The 23135-nt window shown below is 41.7% G+C and overlaps 1 protein-coding gene across 1 annotated transcript in view; it reads left to right on the forward strand.

Moving 5' to 3' along the window:
- Positions 1-23135, forward strand: part of LOC140491400 (eosinophil peroxidase-like) — an 81811-nt gene that overhangs the window by 13916 nt on the left and 44760 nt on the right. Inside the window, exons 3-6 of the mRNA XM_072589519.1 lie at positions 14767-14860; positions 18668-18834; positions 20451-20583; positions 21338-21467. Of these exons, the coding sequence (XP_072445620.1) occupies positions 14767-14860; positions 18668-18834; positions 20451-20583; positions 21338-21467 (524 nt within the window). The remainder of the gene's footprint in view (positions 1-14766; positions 14861-18667; positions 18835-20450; positions 20584-21337; positions 21468-23135) is intronic.

Below are 23135 nucleotides of genomic sequence, written 5' to 3' on the forward strand. Positions count from 1 at the left end.
CCAAGAACAACTTCCCCACCCCACCCCTCTCTGCCCTTCACAAGGACTGTTTCCTTTTGACAGTCCTTGGTTTGCGCCACCTTCTCCACTAAACCACCCCACCCCCCACCCCCACCCCTGCACCCCCAGATACATTCCCCTACAATTGAAAAAGATGCAAAACCTACTTGTAGACCACCCTCCCTCACTTTCATCCAGGGCCCCAAACAGTCCTTCTAGATGAGACAGAGGTTCACTTGCCTCTCCTCTAACCTAGTTTACTGCATCAGGTACTCCGGATGTGGTCTTTCTTACATCAGGGAGACTGAACGTAAACTTAGGGAATGGTTTGCCGAGTATCATAGCTGGGCCTGCAGGTGCTAACCGACCTCCTAATCACCACCCATTTTAATTCCCCTTCCCACTCCCTTTCCAACATAACCATCCTTAGCCTTCCCCATTTCCACAATGAACCACACTAAAATTGGAGGTAACACCTCATCTTCCCCCAGGCAGCCTACAGCCAAGAGGACACAACACTGAGTTGTCCAATTTCAAATAATTTCCCTTCTCTTTCGCCGACTCCCTTACCAGCCCCTCCCTCTCCCTTCCATTGCTCCCTGCCACCAACCGGATTCAGTCCTCCCACTGACCAACCAGGTCATACCCTCTACCTGTGTTCACCTATCCCACTTCACCACCCTGCCCCTGCCACACCCTTTATCTGCAGCTCCCCCTATACCCACTCCAGTCCTGAAGAAGGGGTACACCTGAAACATGGATTTCTGCACCTGGCTGATGCTGCCTATCTTGCTGTGTTCTTCCAGCCTCCTGCTTATCTACTTACATCTGTGGTGGGCAAACTATTGGAGAGGATTCTGAGAGACAGGATTTATGATTACTTGGAAAACCATTATTTGATTAGAGATTGAGGGGGGGGGGGGGGGGGGGGTGCGGGGATGGAGGGGGGTGGCAGGTCATGCCTCATAAGCCTTACTAAATTATTTGAGGATGTGACAAAGCACATTGATGGTATGTAGGCTAGCTTGATCTTAGAGCGGGATAAAAGGTTGGCACAACATGAAAGGCCAAATGGCCTGTACTGTGCTGTACTGTTCTATGTTCTATGTGCTTCAAGGTGGGCGCCTTTGGAAGAGACTTTGCAGTAATGTTTTCAGCTACTAGAAGAAAGTGAGGACTGCAGAGTGCTGGACAGTCAGAGTCAGAAAGTCAAGAATTCATCAGAAGGACAGTGGGTGGCATGGTGGCGCAGTGGTCAGCACTGCTGCCTCACAGTGCCAGAGACCCGGGTTTAATTCCCACCTCAGGCGACTAAATTGCCCGTAGTGTTAGGTGAAGGGGTAAATATAAGGGTACGGGTGGGTTGCGGGTAGGTGTGGACTTGTTGGGCCGAAGGACCTGTTTCCACACTGTAAGCAATCTAATCAGCCCTGATGAAGGGCTTATGCCCAAAGCATCATTTCACCTGCTCCTCAGATGCTGCCTGATCTGCTGTCCTTTCCAGCGCAACACTTTTCGACTCTGAGGCTTCAACATCGGTAGTCTCACTTTCAATGAAGAAAATTGCCTATTCAGAGGGCCAGTGTGGATATGATGGATTGAATAGCCTCTTTCTGTACTGGAGACAGAGAGTTAAGCTGGAAAACGTACAGCAGGTCAAGCAGCATCAGAGGAGGATGTTTCAGGTCGGAATCTTTCATCAGGACTGTACATCCTTCTGTACTGTGTTACTACATGGGGTAAACTCTCCTGCTTAATTTAAAACCAGCAACACAGAAAAGATTTATCCTGTGCAGTAATCTGTAAATAGTCGAGCAACCAAGAACTATTTAAATTAAACTTAACAACTTTATTTCTTAAAGTATAACAGCCAATAATTAACTAACAACTATGTACAAGTCCTTACTCTAACCTTTCTTTTACCTTCCCTTCTATAATACTAATCTGATAAAAGTTCCAATTGAGATTTACAAAACAACATCTTCTTGTCTCAACACCAGGCGGCTTTCGGTTCTTCTATTTGAATCTTCCTGTGTCGTCATTTCTTCCTCTCAGGATTCTGCTTCACAGGTTACTGATTGAAAAAGGTACTTTTAAAAAAGCTATTTTTCAGGCAGTCTTTTACCCACTGGGACTTGGCAGTTCTCCTCCCAACTGTTTGATTTTTCCCTGGTCTTATACCCCAGAGCATCAGATTGTGACATTGGCTTTTTAAGATTGTCAACTCAAACTTGATTGGAAATTGATATTTTTTGGGGAGATTAGTTTAAACTGATTGGCCTAATTCAAATTTTTTTTTAATGTTTCCAGGCAACCAGCTACTCCAGTAGCTGGAGCACATGTCACATTGTGTCTTATTGAGATCACTTGATGCTGTCACTGCTAGCTTTTAATTCTCTTAAAAGGTATAGTTCACCCACACCTTCATAACAATTCTGTGATTCTGCATACCCATGCACAACATTAGGGAAGGAATTCCAGGACTTGACCTCATGATAGTGAAGGAATGGTAATATAATTCCAAGTCAGGATGCTGCATACTTTAAAGAGGAGCTTGTTAATTGCAGTTTTCCCACGTATCTGTTACCTCTGTTCTATTAGATGGTAGAGATTGCGTCGCTTTGGAAGGTGTTATTGAATAGACATTAATGAATCGTGACAGTGCATCGTGTAGATGTCTCATACTGCAGCCACATTGCACTAGTGAAGAGAATAAATGTTTAGACCATTGATGGGGTAACAATGAAGTGAGGTGCTTTATCCTGAATTGCATTGAACTTTGTGAGTGCTGTTATTTCTGACTTGAAAAGCCAACATCCAAGATACTGGCCACAGTGGCTATGCAAATTACATTTTTGACTGATGGTGGCTGCCCCTCCCCACCACCACTCCATACACCCCTCCCTGTTCAACCCCCAGCATGTTGACTGTTGGGTGTTCAGTGATCTTAAGGTCACTCAATGTCAAAAGGAAGTGTTTAGACTCTCCTTCATTGGAAATGGTAACTTTCTGACACTTATGAGAAAAACAGACATGCTTCTTGCCTCCTAACAGCCCAAGTCTGAACGTTGCCCAGCTCTTGCTTCTTGTGAGTATAGAATACTTCTTTCTGTAAGGAGCTGTGAATGGTGCTAAATATTATGTATTATCATCAATAAATGTCCCAATCTCTGAGCTTAATATGATGGAAGGGCCGTTAATGAAGCAGCTAAAGGTGGTTTGGCCTAAGACACTAAATCGAAGGACTCTGTATCTATGTTCTGGGACAAAGGTGATTAACGAGCAATAAGCACCATTTTTGTGTTTTGTGCTGGCATGACCCTTCCCCATCAAGAGATTTGTCCCAATTCCCATTGACTTCAATTTGCTGAAATCTCTTTGATGTCACACTTACTCGGTGGCTGCCTTGATGTCAGGGGCAGTTACTCCCAACTCTCCTCTGGAATCCAGCTACTTTGTTCATATTAGACCAAGACAGTGAAGATGTCTGGAGCTGAGTTGATCCTGGCAGAACACAATCTGGATATTAGTGAGCAGTTTCTTAGTGGCTGAATATTGGGGTGGGGTGGAGGTTCAGTTGCATTGAAAGTAATGGATAAAGTTGAAAGGAGGGATGGCTCAGAGGAGGTTTTTAAAGTTTCCAGAACAAGTAATAGGACAGAGAGTATGGAAAGAGTCAGGAATATAACTTCACGTACAGAAGATGAAGAGACAACTATGAGAAGTGACTTGTCTATGTTGGATTGAAGGAATTGTACTTAACTGCATATTTTTCATGAAACAAAGTAAATGGGCTTGCAGTGCAGATTGGGATGAGCAGATGGGCTGCTGTGGGTATCACAGAGATGTGGCTGCAGAAGAATCAAGGCTGGAAATTAAATATCCAAGGATACACATCCTACTGAAAGGATGGGCAGATGGACAGAGGGGACAGGGTTGCGTTGATTGGAAGAAATAAGATAAAATCAATAGAAAGAAGTGATATAGAGTCAGAAAACGTAGAATCCATGTGGGTAGAGTTGAGGAACTGCAAAGGGAAGAAGATTCTGATGGGAGTTGTTCAGCAGTGGTCAGGATTTCTACAAGAAAATAGACCAGGAAATAGAAAAAAAAATGGAAGAAAGGAACTATAATAATAATCATGGGGACTTCAAGATGCAGCTGGACTGGGATCTCAAGAAAAGGAATTTGAGAAATGTCTGTAAGGTGCTTTTTTGGAGCATCTTGCAGTAGAAGCCAGTAGGGAACAGGCAATTCTGGATTTGGTGAAGGGTAATCAGGCAGACTTGATTTGGGGCTTAAGCTGAAGTAACCCCAGGAGGCAGTGGCTATAATATGATAGAATTCACCCTGCAATTCGAGAGGGAGAAGCTGGATTCAGATGTAACTCCAAGTGAAGGTAACGACAAAGACACAAGGGAAGATCCTGGCTGGAGTTGATTGGAAGGGAACATAACAGGAAAGACAGTAGAACTAAACAGGGAGGACAAGGTAAGCATGGCTGATAAGGGAAGCCAGGGTCAGCAGTTCAGCAAAAGAAAAACATACAATGTGGTGAAGATTACTGGGAAGCCAGAAGATTAGACAGAATGGCTTTGTGTGTGGAAAATCATGTCTCACAAACTTGAGTTTTTTGAGCAAGTAACAAAGAGGATTGGTGAGGGCAGAATGGTAGATGTGATCTATATGGACTTCAGTAAGGCGTTCGACAAGGTTTCCCATGGGAGACTGTTTAGCAAGGTTAGATCTCATGGAATACAGGGAGAACTAGCCATTTGGATACAGAACTGGCTCAAAGGTAGAAGACAGAGGGTGGTGGTGGAGGGTTGTTTTTCAGACTGGAGGCCTGTGACCAGTGGAGTGCCACAAAGACTGGTGCTGAGTCCATTACTTTTCATCATTTATATACATGATTTGGATGTGAGCATAAGAGGTGTAGTTCGTCAGTTTGCAGATGACACCAAAATTGGAGGTATAGTGGACAACGAAGAAGGGTACCTCAGACTACAACGGGATCTTGATCAGATGGGCCAATGAGCTGAGAAGTGGCCGATGGAGTTTAATTTAGATAAATGTGAGGTGCTGCATTTTGGGAAAGCAAATCACAGTATGACTTATGCACTTAATGGCAAGGTCCTAGGGAGTGTTGCTGAACAAAGAGACCTTGGAGTGCAGGTTCATAGCTCCTTGAAAGTGGAGTTGCAGGTAGGTAGGATAGTGAAGAAGCCGTTTGGTATGCTTTCCATTATTGGTCAGAGAATTGAGTACAGGCGTTGGGAGGTCATGTTGCAGCTATACAGAACATTGGTTAGGCCACTGTTGGAATATTGAGTGCAATTCTGGTCTCGTTTCTGTTGGAAAGATTCTATGAAACTTGAGAAATCTTCAGAAAAGATTTACAAGGATGTTGCCAGGGATAGAGGATTTGAGCTATAGGGAGAGGCTGAATCGGCCAGGGCCGTTTTCCATTGAGCGAAGAGGCTGAGGGGTGACCTTATAGAGGTTTATAAAATCATGAGGGATATGGATAGGATTAATAGACAAAGCATTTTCCCTAGGGTGGGGAAGTCCAAAATTAGAGGGTATTGGTTTAGGGTGAGAGGGGAAAGATATAAAAGAGACCTAAGGGACAACTTTTTCACGCAGAGGGTGGTACATCATGGAATGACCTGCCATGCGAGACTGATGAGCAAGGTTAGATCTCATGGAATACAGGGAGAACTAGCCATTTGGATACTGAACTGGCTCAAAGGTAGAAGACAGCGGGTGGTGTGGAGGATTGTTTTTCAGACTGGAGGCCTGTGACCAGTGGTGTGCCACAAGGTTCAGTGTTGAGTCCATTGCTTTTTGTCATTTCTATAAATGATTTGGATGTGAGCATAAGAGGTAGAGTTCATCAGTTTGCAAATGGCATCAAAATTGGAGGTGTAGTGGAAGCAAAGAAGGTTACCTCAGAGTACAATGAGATCATGAGATCTTGATCAGATGGGCCAATGGGCTGAGGAGTGACAAATGGAGTTTAATTTGGATAAATGCGAGGTGCTGAATTTTGAAAAAGCAAATCAGAGCAGAACTTATACACTTAATAGTAATGTCCCAGGGATTGTTGCTGAACAAAGAGACCTTGGAAAGCAGGTTCATAGCTCCTTGAAAGTAGAGTCCTAGATAGATAGGATAGTGAAGAAGGCGTTTGGTATGCTTTCTTTTGTTGGTCAGAGTATTGAGCACAGGAGTTGGAAGGTCATGTTGCAGCTGTATAGGACATTGGTTAGGCCACTTTTGGAATGTTGCATACAATTCTGATCTCCTTCCTATCAGAAAGATGTTGTGAAATTTGAAAGGGTTCAGAAAAGATTTACAAGGATGTTGCCAGGGCTGGAGGATTTGAGCCATAGGGAGAGGCAGAAAAGGCTAGGGTTGTTCTCCCTCGAGTGCCGGAGGCTGAAGGGTAATTTTATAGAGATTTGTGAAATCATGAGGAGCATGGATAGGATAAATAGACAAAGTCTTTTCCCAGGGTTGGGGGAATTCAGAACTAGAGGGCATAGGTTTAGGGTGAGAGGGGAAAGCTATAAAAGAGACATAAGGGGCAACCTTTTCACGCAGAGAGTGGTGCATGTATGGAATGAGCAACCAGAGGAAGTGGTGGAGGCTGGTACAATTACAGCATTTAAAAAACATCTGGATGGGTACATGAATGGGAAGGTTTAGAGGGATATTGGCCAGGTGCTGGCAAATGGGACTAGATTAATTTAGGATATCTGGTCGGCATGGATGAGTTGGACCGAAGGGTCTGTTTCCATACTTCACTTCTCTATGACTCTATAACTGAGTGCATTGTTTCTAAGTTTGCAGACAACACAAAGATAGATGGTGGGTCAGGTATTATTGAGAAAGCAGGGAGGCTGCAGGAGGATTTGAGCATGGTAGAAGTGTTGGCAAAAAGTGGCAGATGGAATACAATGTGGGAAAATGTGAGTTTATGCACCTTGGCAGGAAGAATAGAGGTGGAGGCTATTTTCTTAATGGGGACAGACTTTGGAAGTCTGAAGCACAAAGAGACTTGGGAATCTGAGAAAAGGATTCTCTTAAGGTTAACATGTAGATTCAGTTGGAATTAGGAAGGCAAAAGCAATGTTAGCACTTATTTCAAGAGAGGGCTAGAATATAAGAACAGAGATGTGCAGCTGAGGCTGTATAAGATTCTGGTCAGACCGCATTTGAAACATAGTGAGCAGATTTGGGCTCTGCATCTAAGGAAGGATGTACTGCCTTTGGAGGGCTTTCAGGGGAGGGTTAGAAGGATGATTCTGGGAATGAAAAGCTTGTCATATGAGGAGCCATTGAGAACTCTGGATCTGTACTTGATGGAGTTCAGAAAGATGAGGGGAATCTGATTGAAACTTTTAGAACACTAAGAGGCCTGGATAGAGTGGATGTGAAGATGTTTCCACCAATAGGAGAGACTACAATCTAACAGCATTGCCTCAGAATGAAGGGTCGACCCTTTAGAACTGAGATGAGGAGGAATTTCTTCAGGCAAACGGTGGTGAATTTGTGGAACTCTTTGCCACAGATGGCCATGGGGCCAAGTTTTTGAGGGCATTTAAGATAGAGATAGCTAGGTTCTTGACTAGTAAGGGGATCAAGGGTTATGAGGAGAGGGCAGGAGAATGGGGTTGAGAAACATGCTGAATGGACTAATTCTGTTCCTATTTCTAGGGCCTTATAATCTTATGGGCTCCCATTCACTTTATTTATGTGTTATTACATTTGTGAAGTTAATAACATTCCCAAACTAATTGTGAAAATGTTTGAATTTTTGTCCATTTGACCAAGGAAGTTGATATATATGCATCTCCTTTCCACATCATGCCTGCTCCAGTTGACAAAGGGACACAGTCAGACAGTGGAAACAGTATAACCTGCCTCACTATTGATCCTATTGTCAGGGACCTCAGCTACAACGCCAATGCATGCAAATGTCCCTAAAATTCAAAAGTAAACAGTGAGCAGAATTTCAACAATACAATCACATTTTTTTCAATGAAGACTGCAAATAGATTCTGTAATTTTGGAGGGGTTCATAGCTCGCTCTTTGAAAACATTAAACAATTGGACAGATATTTGTAAATGGAGACTGGATCAGTTTAACACAAGATAATGTGCAAAGCTGTTGTTAATCTTTCACCTTTACTTGATGACCTGTTAAGCATCAATTATAAAGTCAAAACTATAAATTATTATACTAGTCTTTGAGTTCATGTACAATTTATGTTGCTCTGTTTGGAGCTGGCATTCATAAGAGATCTGTAAACAATGAATGGAAGTGACACTCCTTCAGTTACCTAGCCACAGGCTCATGAAACAGTATGCCTTTGCCAAATAGCAGTCAATCTAGTTCACTGTTAGATGACCCAGGCTCCTGAAGCTGCTAGTTACATTCAATTCAGCATTAGGAACTCGAGAGTCTGATGATACTTCATTTAAGGGTACATAATTAACTACACTGGGTGCAGTATCCTATTGATACTACATCATATAGCAAATGAGAGAATGGAAGTTCAAATCATATCTTGGTGTATTGTAAGACCGATCTGAATAAGTTGAGTATTTAAGGGGTTATTGCTCAAATGAATATCAATCTTTATTGGCAAACTTTACTAATATAATGTACTACTTAGTGGCAATCAGCCAAGCAGAGAATTTGTTGCACAGCACTGCAATAATGGTATGTGCACTGTTTGGTTTGTGCTTCACAAGGTGGGGGCAAGAACATGCTTGGAGCAACTCTTTCAACTGACAAAATGTCCCATGAAATTCAAAATAACAGCACCTTAGTGATGGGTATCTCCATCCAGTTGTGGTGGGTCACTCTGCTCTCACTGTGATCAGTAACTCCTTTGGAAACATCTGTCTGTTTGGTGACTATTTGGAAGTACAAGCTTTCGGAGCACTGCGCCTTTGTCAGGTAGCCAGTGGAACAGGATCATAGGATGCAGAATTTATAGTAAAAGATCCAAGAATTTATAGTAAAAGATCAAATTGAACAAACGTAGATTGCTGTCATGTCTCAATCACTTAGAATGGGTTGCAGGTTTTGATTCATTAATGTGTAAATCCCAGAACTTTTTTCAATTCATATTCTCAAGCTAACTTAAGGTCTTATAAAAAAAAGTGACAACTCACCTCAGGCAATGTATTAAAGGTGTGAGGTTAGAGTCTGTCTGTATTTCAACCTTGAGTCAGACCAGTTCTGTTTCTAAAGTAAAAATCACACAACACCAGGTTATAGTCCAACAGGTTTAATTGGAAGCACACTAGCTTTCGGAGCAATGCTCCTTCGTCAGGTGATTGTGACAACACCTTGTGTTGCGTGATTTTTAACTTTGTGTACCCCAGTCCAACACCGGCATTTCCAAATCATATTTCTAAAGTAGAAATTTATAAAATGTTACATGGACTGACCACCTACAGATTGTGTGCTTTTGGAACTAAATAGAATGCATCTCGAAATATAAATCAGCAAATGCAAATTCACCCCATAGACTTATGTGCATGTGTGCGACGGAGAGACAGAGAGAATGTCAGTGCGTGTGCGTGTGTCAGAGAGGGAGGGAGAGAAGGTTTGTGCATATTCGTGTGTGTGTGAGAGAGAGAGGGGGAGAAAGAGAAAAAGAGAGAGGGAATGTGTGCGTCCATGTGCGCGTGCGTGTGTACGTGTGTGCACGCGCATCTGTATGCGTACGTCTGTATGCACGTGTGAGTGTGTGCGTGAGAGAGAGTGTGTGTGTGCACATGTGTGTGTGTGTGGGTGAGAGAGTGAGAGAGTGCGTGTGTATGTGTGTGCTTAATAGATTGGCAGAGTATATGCCTGCGAGAGGGTATGCATGTGAGTGTGTGAATGTGTAAGAGTGTGTGTGTATGCGTGCGTACACTCTTATGCTCTTACACTCACACACTCATGCAGACCGTCTCTCATACACATGCTCTCTCTCAGACACACACACACAAACTCATGTGCCCACCCTCTCACAAACATATGTTCCATCACAGTCACGCATATACTCCATCAAGCACACACACACACACACGTCTATGGGGTGAATTTTCATTTGCAGGTTTGTATTTGTAGATGCTTACTAATTAGTTCCAAACTCAAGAATAACAAAAAAGAACCACATTTTAAAATTCCATTGAAAGGTGATTTCATAATCAAACATTCTCTTACTTAAGAGTTACGTGTAGAACAACAATAATTTTATAAAGAGGTTGTTCCTCCAGATAAATGCATCAAGGGCACTGAGTGCATTATTTTGATGCTGCTTTCATGTTTGTGAGTTGGGGTGATTGTGTCATTCTATGCTCTTGGATACCACATTCTCACTTTGGAGAGATTTAGATTTTCAAAACCTCTGCTGACCACACAACATGCTCACACAACATGCTCTGTTCCCCTATTTCCTCTGTACTCATGCAGTCATAGAGTCATAGAGATGTACAGTCGGTTGATGTGGCATTTTGTGAACTCCTACTTTGGAAATAAAACCAGTCTGACTACAGATTAAGACACAGATGGTCTCCAAACAAGGCCTCACATTTAAAATACATTGTCTGACCGGAGGTGTCACCTCCTTTATATTGATGATATGGAGAAGTCAGCGTTGGACTGGCATGGACAAAGTTTAAAAATCACACACAACACCAGGTGATAACCCAACAGATTTATTTGGAAGTACAAGCTTTCAGAGCAGTGTTCCTTCATCACGTAGCTTGTGGGGAAGGATCATAGGATACACAATGTATAGTAAAAGATCAAAGTGTCATAAAAGTGATGCAATGTATTGGACAAACCTGTTATGTCTTTAATCACTGAGAATGGGTTGCAGGTTTTGATTGATTAATGTGTAAATCCCAGAACTTCTTTCAAGTCACATTCTTGAAATAATTTAAGGTTTTATTAAAAAAAAGGTGACATCTCAGCCCAGACAATGTATTAAAGGTGTGAAGTTAGAGTCTGTCTGTATTCCAACCTTGAGTCAGACCAGTTCTATTTCTAAAGTAGGAACTTATAAAATGTTACATGGACTGACCGCCTACAGATTGTGTGCTTTTGGAACTAATTTTGACAGAGAGAGAACTTGTGTGTGTTTGAGAGGTAGTGAGCATCAATGTGAGGGAGTATATGCATCTGAGAGAATGTGTGTGTGTCTGTATGTCCATATGTATGAACGAATGTTTATGCGTGAGATAGAGTGTGTGTATGAGAGAGGGTCTGTGTGAGTGTGTTTGTGTGAGTGAAAGTGTGTGTACAAGTGCACGTGTGTGTAAGAGTGTATAGTGGTGGTGGGTCACCTGTGGTGCAAAAGGAACCCAAACTGAGGCCTTCCTCAGTTTGACTCACTATAACATCAGTCAAGAAAGTGAAGGCTTATTCTTGATGTGACTATCATTCTGTAACTATGACAGTTTCAGAGGCCTCACCTTCATGTGATGAAAGCATGTACATCATTGAGTGAAATTTCCAGGCTAAGCACATTAGTTCCCTGCACAGAGAAAACAAATCAAACATGAGTTAACTCAGAGAATAACAAAAAATCAGCCCAATTTTAAAATTCCGTTGAAAGGTTATTCCACAATCATATGCTCTCTTACTTCAGAGTGACATGTCAAATAACAACAATTTTGCAAAGAGGTGGTTCATCCAGATAAATGCATCAAGGGCACTGTGCGCATCATTTTGATGCTGCTTTCATGTTTGTGAATTGGGGTTATTGTGTCTTGCATACACATTCTCACTTTGGAGAGATTTAAATTTTTAAAACCTCTGTGGCCCACACTTGTGTGTCTTTACTCACAACATGTTCTGTTTCCCTATTTCCTCTGCACTTATAGAGTCATAGAGTCATAGAGATGTACAGCATGGAAACAGACTGTGCAGTCTAACTCATCCATGCTGACCAGATATCCTAAATTAATCTAGTCCCACTTGCCAGCACTTGGCCCATATCCTATTCATACACCCATCCAGATTTTTTTTTTTAAATGTTGTAATTGTATCAGCCACCACCACCCTCTGCATGAAAAAGTTGACCGTTCGACCTCTTTTATATCTTTCCCCTCTCACCTTAAACCTATGCCCTCTAGCTCTGGACTCCCCCACCCTAGGGGAAAGACCTTGTCCATTCACCATATCCATGCCCCTCATGATTTTATAAACCTCTATAAGATCACCCTGCAACCTCTGAAACTCCAGAGAAAACCGTCACAGTCTATTCAGCCTTTCCCTATAGCCCAAACCCTCCAACTGTGGCAAACATCCTTGTAAACTTGCTCTGAATCCTTTCAAGTTTGACAATATCCTTCTTAAAGCAGCAAGATCAAAATTGAACACAGTATTCCAAAAGTGACTTAACTAATGCACAGTACAGCTAAATATGACCTCCCCACTCCTATACTCAATAGACTGACCAATAAAGGCAAGTATACCAAGCACCTTCTTCAGTATCCCGTCTCCCTGCAACTCCACTTTCAAGGATCTATGAACCTACACTGCGTTCAGCAACACTCCTCAGCACCTTACCATTAAGTGTATAAATCCTGCCCTGATTTGTCTACCCAAAATGCAGTACCTCACATTTATCTAAATAAAACTCCATCTGCCACTCCGCAGCCCATTAGCCCATTTGGTCAAGGTCTTATTGTACTCTGAGGTGACCTTCTTCGCTGTCCACCACACTTCATCCGCATCTAAATCATTTATATAAATGATGAAAAGTAGTGGTCCCTTGTGGCACATCACTGGTCACAAGTATTCAGTCTGAAAAACAACGCGCCACCACCACCCTCTATCTTCTACCTTCAAACCAGTTCTGTGTCCAAATGACTAGTTCTCCCTGTATTCCATGTGATCCAACCTTACTAACCAGACTGCCATGAGAAACCTTGTCAAATGCATTACTGAAATCTATATAAGTCACATCACATCCACTGTTCTGCCTTCATCAATCCTCTTCATTACTTCTTCACCAACATATATGAGCTCCAGGCCAACAAATGTCTTGGTTTTAAAATTCACATCCTTGGCTGGGATTTTGTCAACAGTGTATTATTCCCAATGTCATAACCAAACTGTGCCTGTTACACTTTCGCTTCTTCCCATTTCCCACACAAGTGCAATGAACATGGTAGGTGCCAGCAGTGTGCATGCAAAGCAAATCATGTCTAATTCAATGGCAGAGAAAGCATTTCATCAGTCAAATTTGCCATCAGCTAATAATGCAGTCGGTGCAGAGGTGCGATAGGAAGTCTCTTGATTGAAGAGGAAACCTCTGCATTGTGCCCAAGACATTACTGCCACACTTCCTTACCCATCAAAATCAGACTTGAGAACATAGGGGTGGCATGGCTGGTCCACAAAATCTGACAGAACTTCTAAATAATTCATGCAACATTGATTTCACTTTGCTCATCTCTGCATCATTGTTACTTGTTGAGACTAGCTAAGTCAGAGAGTGAAATTTGCTGACATGCCCTCACGTTTGCATGGTCTAGTGCTTAGTTCAAGGAATTTCCTCTATTATGGTTTTTGTTTATTCTTTAGAAAATCTTCAGGTTAGTGTCCAGTTTATACCCATCACTTTTTTGGGCATGGCTGAAATAGCAGACTGAGCTGCCCTTCTTTCCATGTGATGCAAGATGCATTGTCTGAGAGCAATCGTGGCAGGATAGTCAAAAAGATATAAATGCAATCAAAGTCCTGTAAGGACCCTATGAGCCACTGCACATCTCCATAGTGCTGACACCATCCTTTAAACATCTTATTTTCTTACCTTGATTGATTGTTCCTGCCAATCACCAACCCCTCTCCTTCCCCAGCATGCTTAGACTACCAGAACCTTCTCACATCACTCCACTGTGCCCCGAACTCTGTCTCCTGTATCTTTCTTCTACTCCAAGTTGGAACCTACCACACGCAAGAAGCATGCAGCTAACTTTACTCCAATACACTGTCATGAACTCAAAAATATGCACTTCAACTAGTGTGTCACCTGACATAGCACATTTATTGTTCTTCGGGGCTTTATATAATTCCATTTCACCTTCGCTAACTCTTCTGCTCAAACCCTTACAGATATCTGTTCTCACCTAATCCTGACCTCTTGACCATCCCTGATTTTTAATATGTCCACCACTAGCGTCTGTTCCTTCAGTTGCCCAGGTCCCAAACTCTGGAATTGTGCAGCATCTCTACATCTCCAATTACCTAACTTTCATCCTTCAACAGTTGAATAAGGAGAATATTGGGTTGCTGAAGTATAACTTGATAAGCTCACCAACAGGGAGAACTAGTCTTGGCAGTCTTAGACAAAACATAAAAAGCCTTTAATGTTCACTCTTTATATATACCAGCAGTCACTTGCATGTAAGATGATTCAACTCCACAGTCTACAATCATATGCTAAACAAATGTCCCTGACTTCAGTTCCTTGTACCTGTGTGTAGATCCATTGTTCTCATCCATGCAAAGTTTCCTACATCTCACTGCTTGTGCAGTCTAGGCTGCCTCCTCATTTTTATTATTCATTCCCTGCCCTAGTCTCAATATTTATTCTGTCCAGAGTACTTCTTTTAATTGTTTCTTGAAAAATAAAGAAGCTGAACATTACTTAAATGGAGTAAGACAGCAGAGCACTGTAGAACAAAATCCTCCTGAATGTTTTTTTATCTGTTTACTGAATGGTTATGTTCCTCCTATGCGTACAGATTCCAAGAAACTCCTGGGAAGTCAGTTCCAGCAAAATGCTTTGCAGGAAGCTATCAATATGATCAGCAAGTTTTATAAAGAGTTCAGTGATGGGTGAGTATTAACCTCAATGACTACTGTTGAACTGGATTCTCTCACAATTTATACAATTAGAATAATTTGTTTTGGTTGAACTATACCCTTCCATGATTCCAGCTCAGAATTAGTTTTGCTGCTTTTAGTTTTACATTGCATGCATAGCCAATTAACAATCAATAAACATTATCAAATTATTACCTTGTTAATCAAAATTCATTATTGTTTAGGTATCATGTTCTAACTGGCATTTCTAGGAGGGTCTTGTGGTGCTTTTTGGTGTCCCTATCTCTGTATTATAATATTTCTGTGTCAGAACACGCCTAAAGAGATTGCTTTGAAATTATCATTGCAAGTGACCTACATTACCTTAATGTCATATGCATTGCAAAACGTTGTGCCATTTCATGGTTTAACTGCACTCAATCTTTTTTATGTTATGTCCAATGTAGCTTGATATCATCTGCATTACTGTAGCATCATATACAACTTCAGGATGATGCTGTCAACAATAAAAGTGGTGCAACTATAATGAGCAAGACGAGTTTCAGAGACTTCGCCAATATGATGCGCAACCTCTCAGGACAGATTTGTGCTCTTATTGTATTTCATATTCTGTCAATGACTAAAATCATTGAAATTGCAGCTTAGACGCATATCATTTGGTGTCTCATACCTGCCACATCACAGCTTAGTCCTATTCCACACTTCTCCTTACTTCCATTAATGTTCCCTTTTCTAATTAGAGATATGAAATCTTTCAACAGTTGCTTACACTATCCATACAAAACACTACTTTTTTTCTAATCTCCATGCATTTGTTTTTGGGATTATTTCATACTTGTGCCTTCTCCAATATTTGGAAAGATCTATCCCTGTTTAATTCATTAATGCTAATGTTAAGGGCCTCTATCAAGTTACCCTTAACATTCTTGGGTCTCAAACAAATATGTCCTAGCTTCTCAAAATGGTTTGTAACAGATTTCTTTCTAGATTCTAGTCAAGTGCTATGAATTTATCTATTTTGTCAATGCACAGAAGAGGCCAAGATTCCTGTGTAATGCTGTCTAAAACAAGTTACCTCAAGGTTCACTGTACAAATGTCCTTCAATTGAGACGTTGAATCCACACAACTAAGCTTACGATGGCTAAAACTCCAAGCTTGATTTGAAAAGCCCTGACTTGGAGTCTGACCCTGAGGCTAGAAATTTCAAACTGCTAATGTTAAAGTGTTAAGTTTTCTTATGTTAAAAATCCAAGCTCTCAGATAAAATCTATATCCTTACAGTAAAATCAAAGTCAACCCATGGCAAAAGTGAGGACTGCAGAGAGTGGAAACCAGAGTTTAGATCAGAGTGGTGCTGGAAAAGCACAGCAGGTCAGGCAGCATCCGAGGAGCAGGAAAATCGATGTTTCGGGCAAAAGCCCTTCATCAGGAAGTCTACCCATGTCAGGAATCTACCTTATAATTTATAAAATAATTGAAATACTGTAAAAATTTAAACTACTTCTGTAAAAACCCAACCTTTTATCTTTATTTTTGCGTCACCTTCGGTTTACTCATTTACTTTTTGATCTGGAACATGGTCACTTTGTTTCTGCCATAGTCTTGGTTGTATTTTGTGCTGCTGTTTATTCTATTGTCACACAATTCATTTCAGTAGAAGGTATTGAATCTTTTTTTAAAACACCTCACACTTGGAAGACATTTCCTTAAGAAATAAAAGGGTTTCCAGTGGCACAATGATAGTGTCCCCTCTTCTCAGCCAGGACTCCAGGTTTCTACTCCAGCCTTGAGTAGGTAACGTAACATCCCTGAGCAGATTGGGTAGGGTATAAATGGAAGTTTTCCCTGTCATTGGTCTAAATGCATCATTTTGGAATCTTATCTATTGGCAAAGAATCAGAGAATGTGACCCATCCAGCAGACAAATAGCAGGGACAGAAGCTTCCCAGGCTCTAAATAACATGGGTTATGCCAAAAACATTTAGGAGACTGAAGTGAAACCTGTCTCCACACTGGGAGCAATGTGTCCCATCTTCCAACTAATTCCAGATGTTGAGACAAGATTTCTAATAGTGAGTACTGAAAGGCCTATTAACAAGATTAGCACCCTCATCATTATCCAATCTCACCTCATTAATATGTAGGTTCCTATTGTATCACTCAGTAGACATGAAGAATTCCTGACATGGAAGTCAATATGGGTACCTGACAGCTCATGTTTTTACTTGCTTCTCCGGACCACCAGCTTGGACACACAACGTCTCAAAGGATGCTCCAGTGGTAATGTTGCATGTGCCACACATCCACAAATGTTGATATCTGACATATACCCCCCTCTGCACATCATCAAGGTGTATCTCATATCCATCTCAATGCAACACTGCAGTGCTGCTGCAAGGGCATATTCCCTACAAGGACACAAACCCAGCTCATTAACCAGACCAGGCTGCATCTCAAAGGTGCCCTCTTTCTCTCTTAATGCATCCTCACTCAGTGCCTACCTGGATGCTCACAGCATGCCTGCCTTGCCTTTACTTTTTGCATTGTGCTGCCTCAGCCAGAATGTAGAGGGTCACAGTTCTGCTGCTTGACTTTGCAGTTTAGCAGAGACACAAAGCCAAGCAGCTTGTCACGCTGCTCAGCAGCCATCAGTCAAGGGATGCAAATCTTGCATCCATAGCAAACCTACTGCTGCAAACCAACAGAATTGTCTCCCTGTCAACAGAGAGTGGTCTGCAGTCAGGTCCAGGGAGACACCCTTCAGTCAGGTATCCCAGCACAATCAGTATAGGGCAGTCTGAAATCAGTCCAGGAACATAGGCACATTTAGGCATCTGGTCAAAGCAGTGCCAGTCAGGTATTCTATACCTCTACAGTGTGGGAGTGGGCCACGTCCAGTGGTAGATGTGGGTCTAATACAGCCAGTCAGGGAAGTCGCAGGAAAACAGTTGGGGAGCTATCAGGGGTCTGGTCACTCATTTCTCAGGGCTGTCAGGCTAATTCCCTCGAGGACAGAAATGTCAATTACGAGGGGACATAGCTTTAAGGTAAAATGGGGTAAGTTTAAAGGAGATATGGAAGACAATATTTTACGTAGAGGGTGGTCAGTGCCTGGAATGTGCTGCCACAGGAGGTGGTAGAAGCAGATACAACAAAAGCTTTTAAGATGCAGCTGGACAAATACTTGAGAAGGTAGGGAATTAGATGGATATTGACCACTCAGAGGCAAAATGTTTTTAGTTTAGTAAAACAAAATGTGTTGGTGCAGGCTCTGTGGGCTGAAGGGCCTATTTCTGTGCTGTATTGTTCTTTGCTCTTTGTGCAATGAGTAAGAGGATCAGGCTAGCACTCGATGCAAAGGTTTATGGGGGTGTGGTGGGTAGTTAATGTGAAGAAGTGGGATAACCATGTGAAAAACATGCTCGGTGTTGGGGAGAGAAGTCCAACACCAAGTTCAGTGAAGCTGATACTTGGCCAAACCGTGATCAGATTCAGCGTAAGGGTGAACAGGCTGTGTGCTGGACTCTGTGGGAACCAATATCTACAACTTTGCTGGACATTTTTATGGATCTTCCACTGCATACAGGTGGAAATTTCTTATTTATAACAATACTACATCAATTTTACAACAGTATCTTATTTGACAGTGGGGATGGAGAATAAAAATGGAAGCGAATAGCTTTTTGGTAGATACTCAATCCGGTGCTATAAAAGAAAGGACTTTGGAAACTTGCAAATATTCCCAATCTTCAAGATAGTCCAATTGACTTATGGCCTTCATGAAACCCATCACATTATTTTCTCTTCTCTGTTTGCAGTGAAGGAAATATTAATAAAGCAACACCAGTGCCTTTAGAACTCCAAAACTTCTTCAAGCAGTTAGCAAACGAGAAACAGCATGCTTCTGATTCAGTGGCGACTGCCTTAACAATCATCCAACAACATGTGCTCTTACACCACCCCCAGTGGTCATTCAATATATCAGGTCAGTTCAGAAGTGACTTCAACCACAGACAAGTACTCAAACTCAAGAATGTAGGTTATTGATGGTGGGTGTCTAGAAGGTTTGTTCATGTCAGCTAATGAAATGTTGACAGAATTTAATGGTCAAAGTATTTTTCAAACATGGTTTAACCTGTTGGCACACATGGAAAACCCAGATTTCTCCATCCCACTATCTGCTAACATTTTTATTATGCCAAAAGTGAAAACATAGAACATGAGAAATAGGAGCAGGAAAGGCCCTCTTAAGCCTTCTGCATCGTTCATTAAGATCAAAGTTAATCTGAGTGTGGATTAGAGTGGTGCTGGAAAAGTACAGCAGTTCAGGCAGCATCCAAGGAGCAAGAAAATCGACATTTCGGGCAAAAGCCCTTCTTTTACCTTTAATCTGAATGTGGCCTCGACTCCATTTTCATACCTGCCTCTCTTGATTCTCTTATTAATCACTTGCCCATCTAACTCAGCCTTGAAAATATTCAGTGACCCCAGCTTACTTCACAGGGCGGAGAGTTCCAAAAATTAACCTGCTTCTGAGAGAAGGAATTCCTTCTCACCTTTACTTCAAATTATCTTTATTTTAAGCTATGTTCTCAATTTAAGATTCTCCCATTCAGGGAAATATTTGCTCACCATCAACCCTGTTAATTCCCCTCAGAATCTTATACGTTTCAGTAAGATCACAACTCATGTGAATGTGAATAGGTCCAACCTGCATAAAGTTTCATCATAAGGTAAAACCATCATCCCAAGAACCGGCCGATCAAACCTTCTCTGAACTGCCTCCAATACATGTGTATGCATGCATGTCCCCTTCTTTAGTAAGGTGACCAGAATTATACACAATATTGCCGATGATAGAAAGGATAGAACCAGAGTCAGTTCAAGAATAGGAGGTGGGTAATGTAAGGTTTTTAAAGTTTATATTTTACAGATTAGACAACAAATTTCAAAGTGAGCTCTGGGAAAGGATGAATTTCAGTATAAAGGAAAATTGATCATCAAAATACAGAAATAACACATAGAAATTCACCAAAGCTCCTTAGACAACACCTTTCAAACTCACAACATCTTCAATTTAGATGGGCAAGGGCTGCAGATACATAAGAACTGCACCATCCGAAAATACCCTCCGAAACACTCACCATCTTTGACTTGGAAATGTATTGCCATTTCTTCAGTGTTGCTGGGACAATATCCTGGAATTCCCTCCCAATACAGCATTATGGATCTAACGACATAAAATATACTACTGTGTTTCAAGAAGGCAGCTCCCCATCAGTTTCTCAAGGTCAACTGGGAATAGGCAATAAATGCTGGCCCAGCCAGGGATGCCTTCATCCCATGAGTGTTGCAGCCAATATCATTGCATCCAGTTGCCACGATGACTAATAAACCATAAAACCTTGGACCAACTTACAATCTCCTTTGCAGGAAAACTTATCTGCGGTTAGCTCACTGATAGTTTACTTGATCATCAGCATTAAAACTTACGTTAAATATAAAATCCATTATTTGTCTCATTATCAAGTTCTGAATGTAATGCATATAAAATTTCAATTCACCTTCCATTATCATCAGTTCATGATTCTTTTTCTGTAGACCCTTTAACCTTGCCTGACCTTGATGATCTGATGCATACTGTAGAGCATTCAGCAGTTGTTCAAACCCCTGTCTGCAAGAAAGACTGCTGGTCCAACCGTTATAGATCCATCAATTCCAAGTGCAACAACAGGTACCTTCAGTGAAGTATTACTCACTTATGGTTCACAATAGAAGAAAGTGAGGACTGCAGATGCTGGAGATCAGAGCTGAAAATGTGTTGCTGGAAAAGCGCAGCAGGTCAGGCAGCATCCAAGGAGCAGGAGAATCGATGTTTCGGGCATGAGCCCAAAACGTCGATTCTCCTGCTCCTTGGATGCTGCCTGACCTGCTGCGCTTTTCCAGCAACACATTTTCAGCTATGGTTCACAATAGCTTATATTAAGAAAATGAAACGAGAAATGGTGAATTATTGTTAATTACTGGGCTGCATAAGTAAACTGAGCCAAATGTAATAATTCCTAAAAATACCATGAATATGGATATACAACACAATCTTTTAGCACTGTATCTATTGGTAACAGCAACAGTAAAACTGCTCTAAACAATAACTTAAACATACATAGCTCCTTCAATGGAATAAGATGTTCCAATGTTCTTCACAATCATGTTATCAAAAGAAGTACATGTGCTGATATAGAAAAAGTGACCAACAGCTTGGCCTAAGAAAATCATATCAAGGAGCATCCTAGAGGAGAAGGTAGAGTTAGAGAGGCAAAAAGAGGACATTTTATTTCACTTGAAACAATTACACATGTATCAGTTGAAGGAATCTGCAATAATAGAAAAATGGAAGCCATTGTTTGCTCATGGAGGTAAAAATCCTAGATTTCTCTGATTGTTTCTGTCCTGAGAAGTTCACAATACTTTTTTCCTGCTCTTTCCAGGAGGGTTCCTCACCTGGGGGCAACTAATACCCCTTATGCCCGTTGGCTTCCAGCTCAATATGAGGATGGATTTGCACTTCCAAAAGGCTGGATTGAAGGGAAACTGTATTCAGGATTTCCTCTGCCACTGGTAATTATCATTGTTTCTTCCAAATCAGAGGGAGTTCAATGTCAACATTAATATGGTTAATTACTGTTAATAAGTTGTGGTTCTGTTCGCCGAGCTGGGAATTTGTATTGCAGACGTTTCGTCCCCTGTCTAGGTGACATCCTCAGTACTTGGGAGCTCCCGTGAAGCGCTTCTGTGAAGCTTTACTGAGACGAGCTTTATATTCCACATTAATGAACTGAAGTTTAGTTCCACCAACTGTCACGAAGCTTTACTGTGCTCTGGCATTTAAATGGCGGAGGAAAGATCACCGAAGCGCTTCACAGGAGGCTCCCAAGCACTGAGGATGTCACCTAGACAGGGGACAAAACATCTGCAACACAAATTCCCAGCTCGGCGAACAGAACCACAACTACGAGCACCCGAGCTACAAATTTTCTCCCAAACTTTGAACTGTTAATAAGGATTATTACTTAGGTGTGATAACATTTTCATTCAGAAATTTTCTAAAGGCTCATTGTGCTGTCTACCAGGAAGGATAGAAATCAGAGAAGGTGATGGGATCAATCCAGGGGGAGACAGCAGCATAGTAGTAATGTTATTGGATTAGTAATCCAGCAACCCTAACTTAGTGGGCATGGATTCGTGACAGTTGGTGGAACTAAACTTCAGTTCATTAATGTGGAATATAAAGCTCGTCTCAGTAAAGCTGACCATGATGACTATCACTGATCATTGCACAAATCTATCTGATTCACTAACTTCCTTGAGGAATGAAAATCTGCTGTGCGTGCTTGGTTTGACCAATGTGGGACTCTAGAAACACACAATATTGCTGACTCTTAACTGCTGTCTGAAATAGCTAAGCCACTCAGTTCAAGAGCAATTAAGGACTGGCAACAAACACTGGACATTCAGTGCATTGTTTCTCTTGTGTTTTAGTTTTGTTTCTGTTACCACTTGCCATTTAGACCCAGTGTAATTTGTCATGGTCTCACTTGGCAAAGATGGCTCACTTAAGAGCATCAGCTTGTTATCACTGGCACTCAACCAGCAGCACATGGAGTACTCACCAGGTGGGAGCTTTTGTGAATACCCAGGCTATGACCCTTGTGAAAGGGTACTCAGTATCTGATTGAGAAGGGGATGAAGTGCCCCCTGAAAGCCTTTTTGCCTTTGATCTGCCTTCCATGACCCATCCTTTTCTTTACCCCCGATCTCCATTCTGAGGATCCCCCTCCCCATTCCACAATGCTCAGCCTTCACTCCCCAATGAACAGGTGTCTCTCAGACCTCTACTGGATAGGAGACACTGTTCCTACTGATGCTGCTTGCAATGGCTAGCTGCTGGCCTCTGATTAGTTATCAGTACTTAGAGGAGAGGGCTAATGTAATTTTCCCCTAGATTCTTGATCCCATCTCTGTCCACTTAAATGGCTGATTGTTTCATAAAGAGAAACAAAGCTCCGTGGTCAGCAGATGGGATCGCCATTGCTTGTATTGATTACCACCGTGATTGTGGCTGAGGTGGATTCTGTCAATCCCTCCCCTTTCATCCCTATTCACCAAGGAGATAAGATAATTTAACTTTTAAGCATGTGTCTTTGCCAATATATGGTGATTGTCCATTGAGTTGTAGAATAATGAGACATCAGCAGAAAGTACAATAATTGTGATCTCTAATGTAAT

Source organism: Chiloscyllium punctatum, chromosome 19 (assembly GCF_047496795.1).
Source record: "Chiloscyllium punctatum isolate Juve2018m chromosome 19, sChiPun1.3, whole genome shotgun sequence".
Taxonomy (NCBI): Eukaryota; Metazoa; Chordata; class Chondrichthyes; order Orectolobiformes; family Hemiscylliidae; genus Chiloscyllium; species Chiloscyllium punctatum.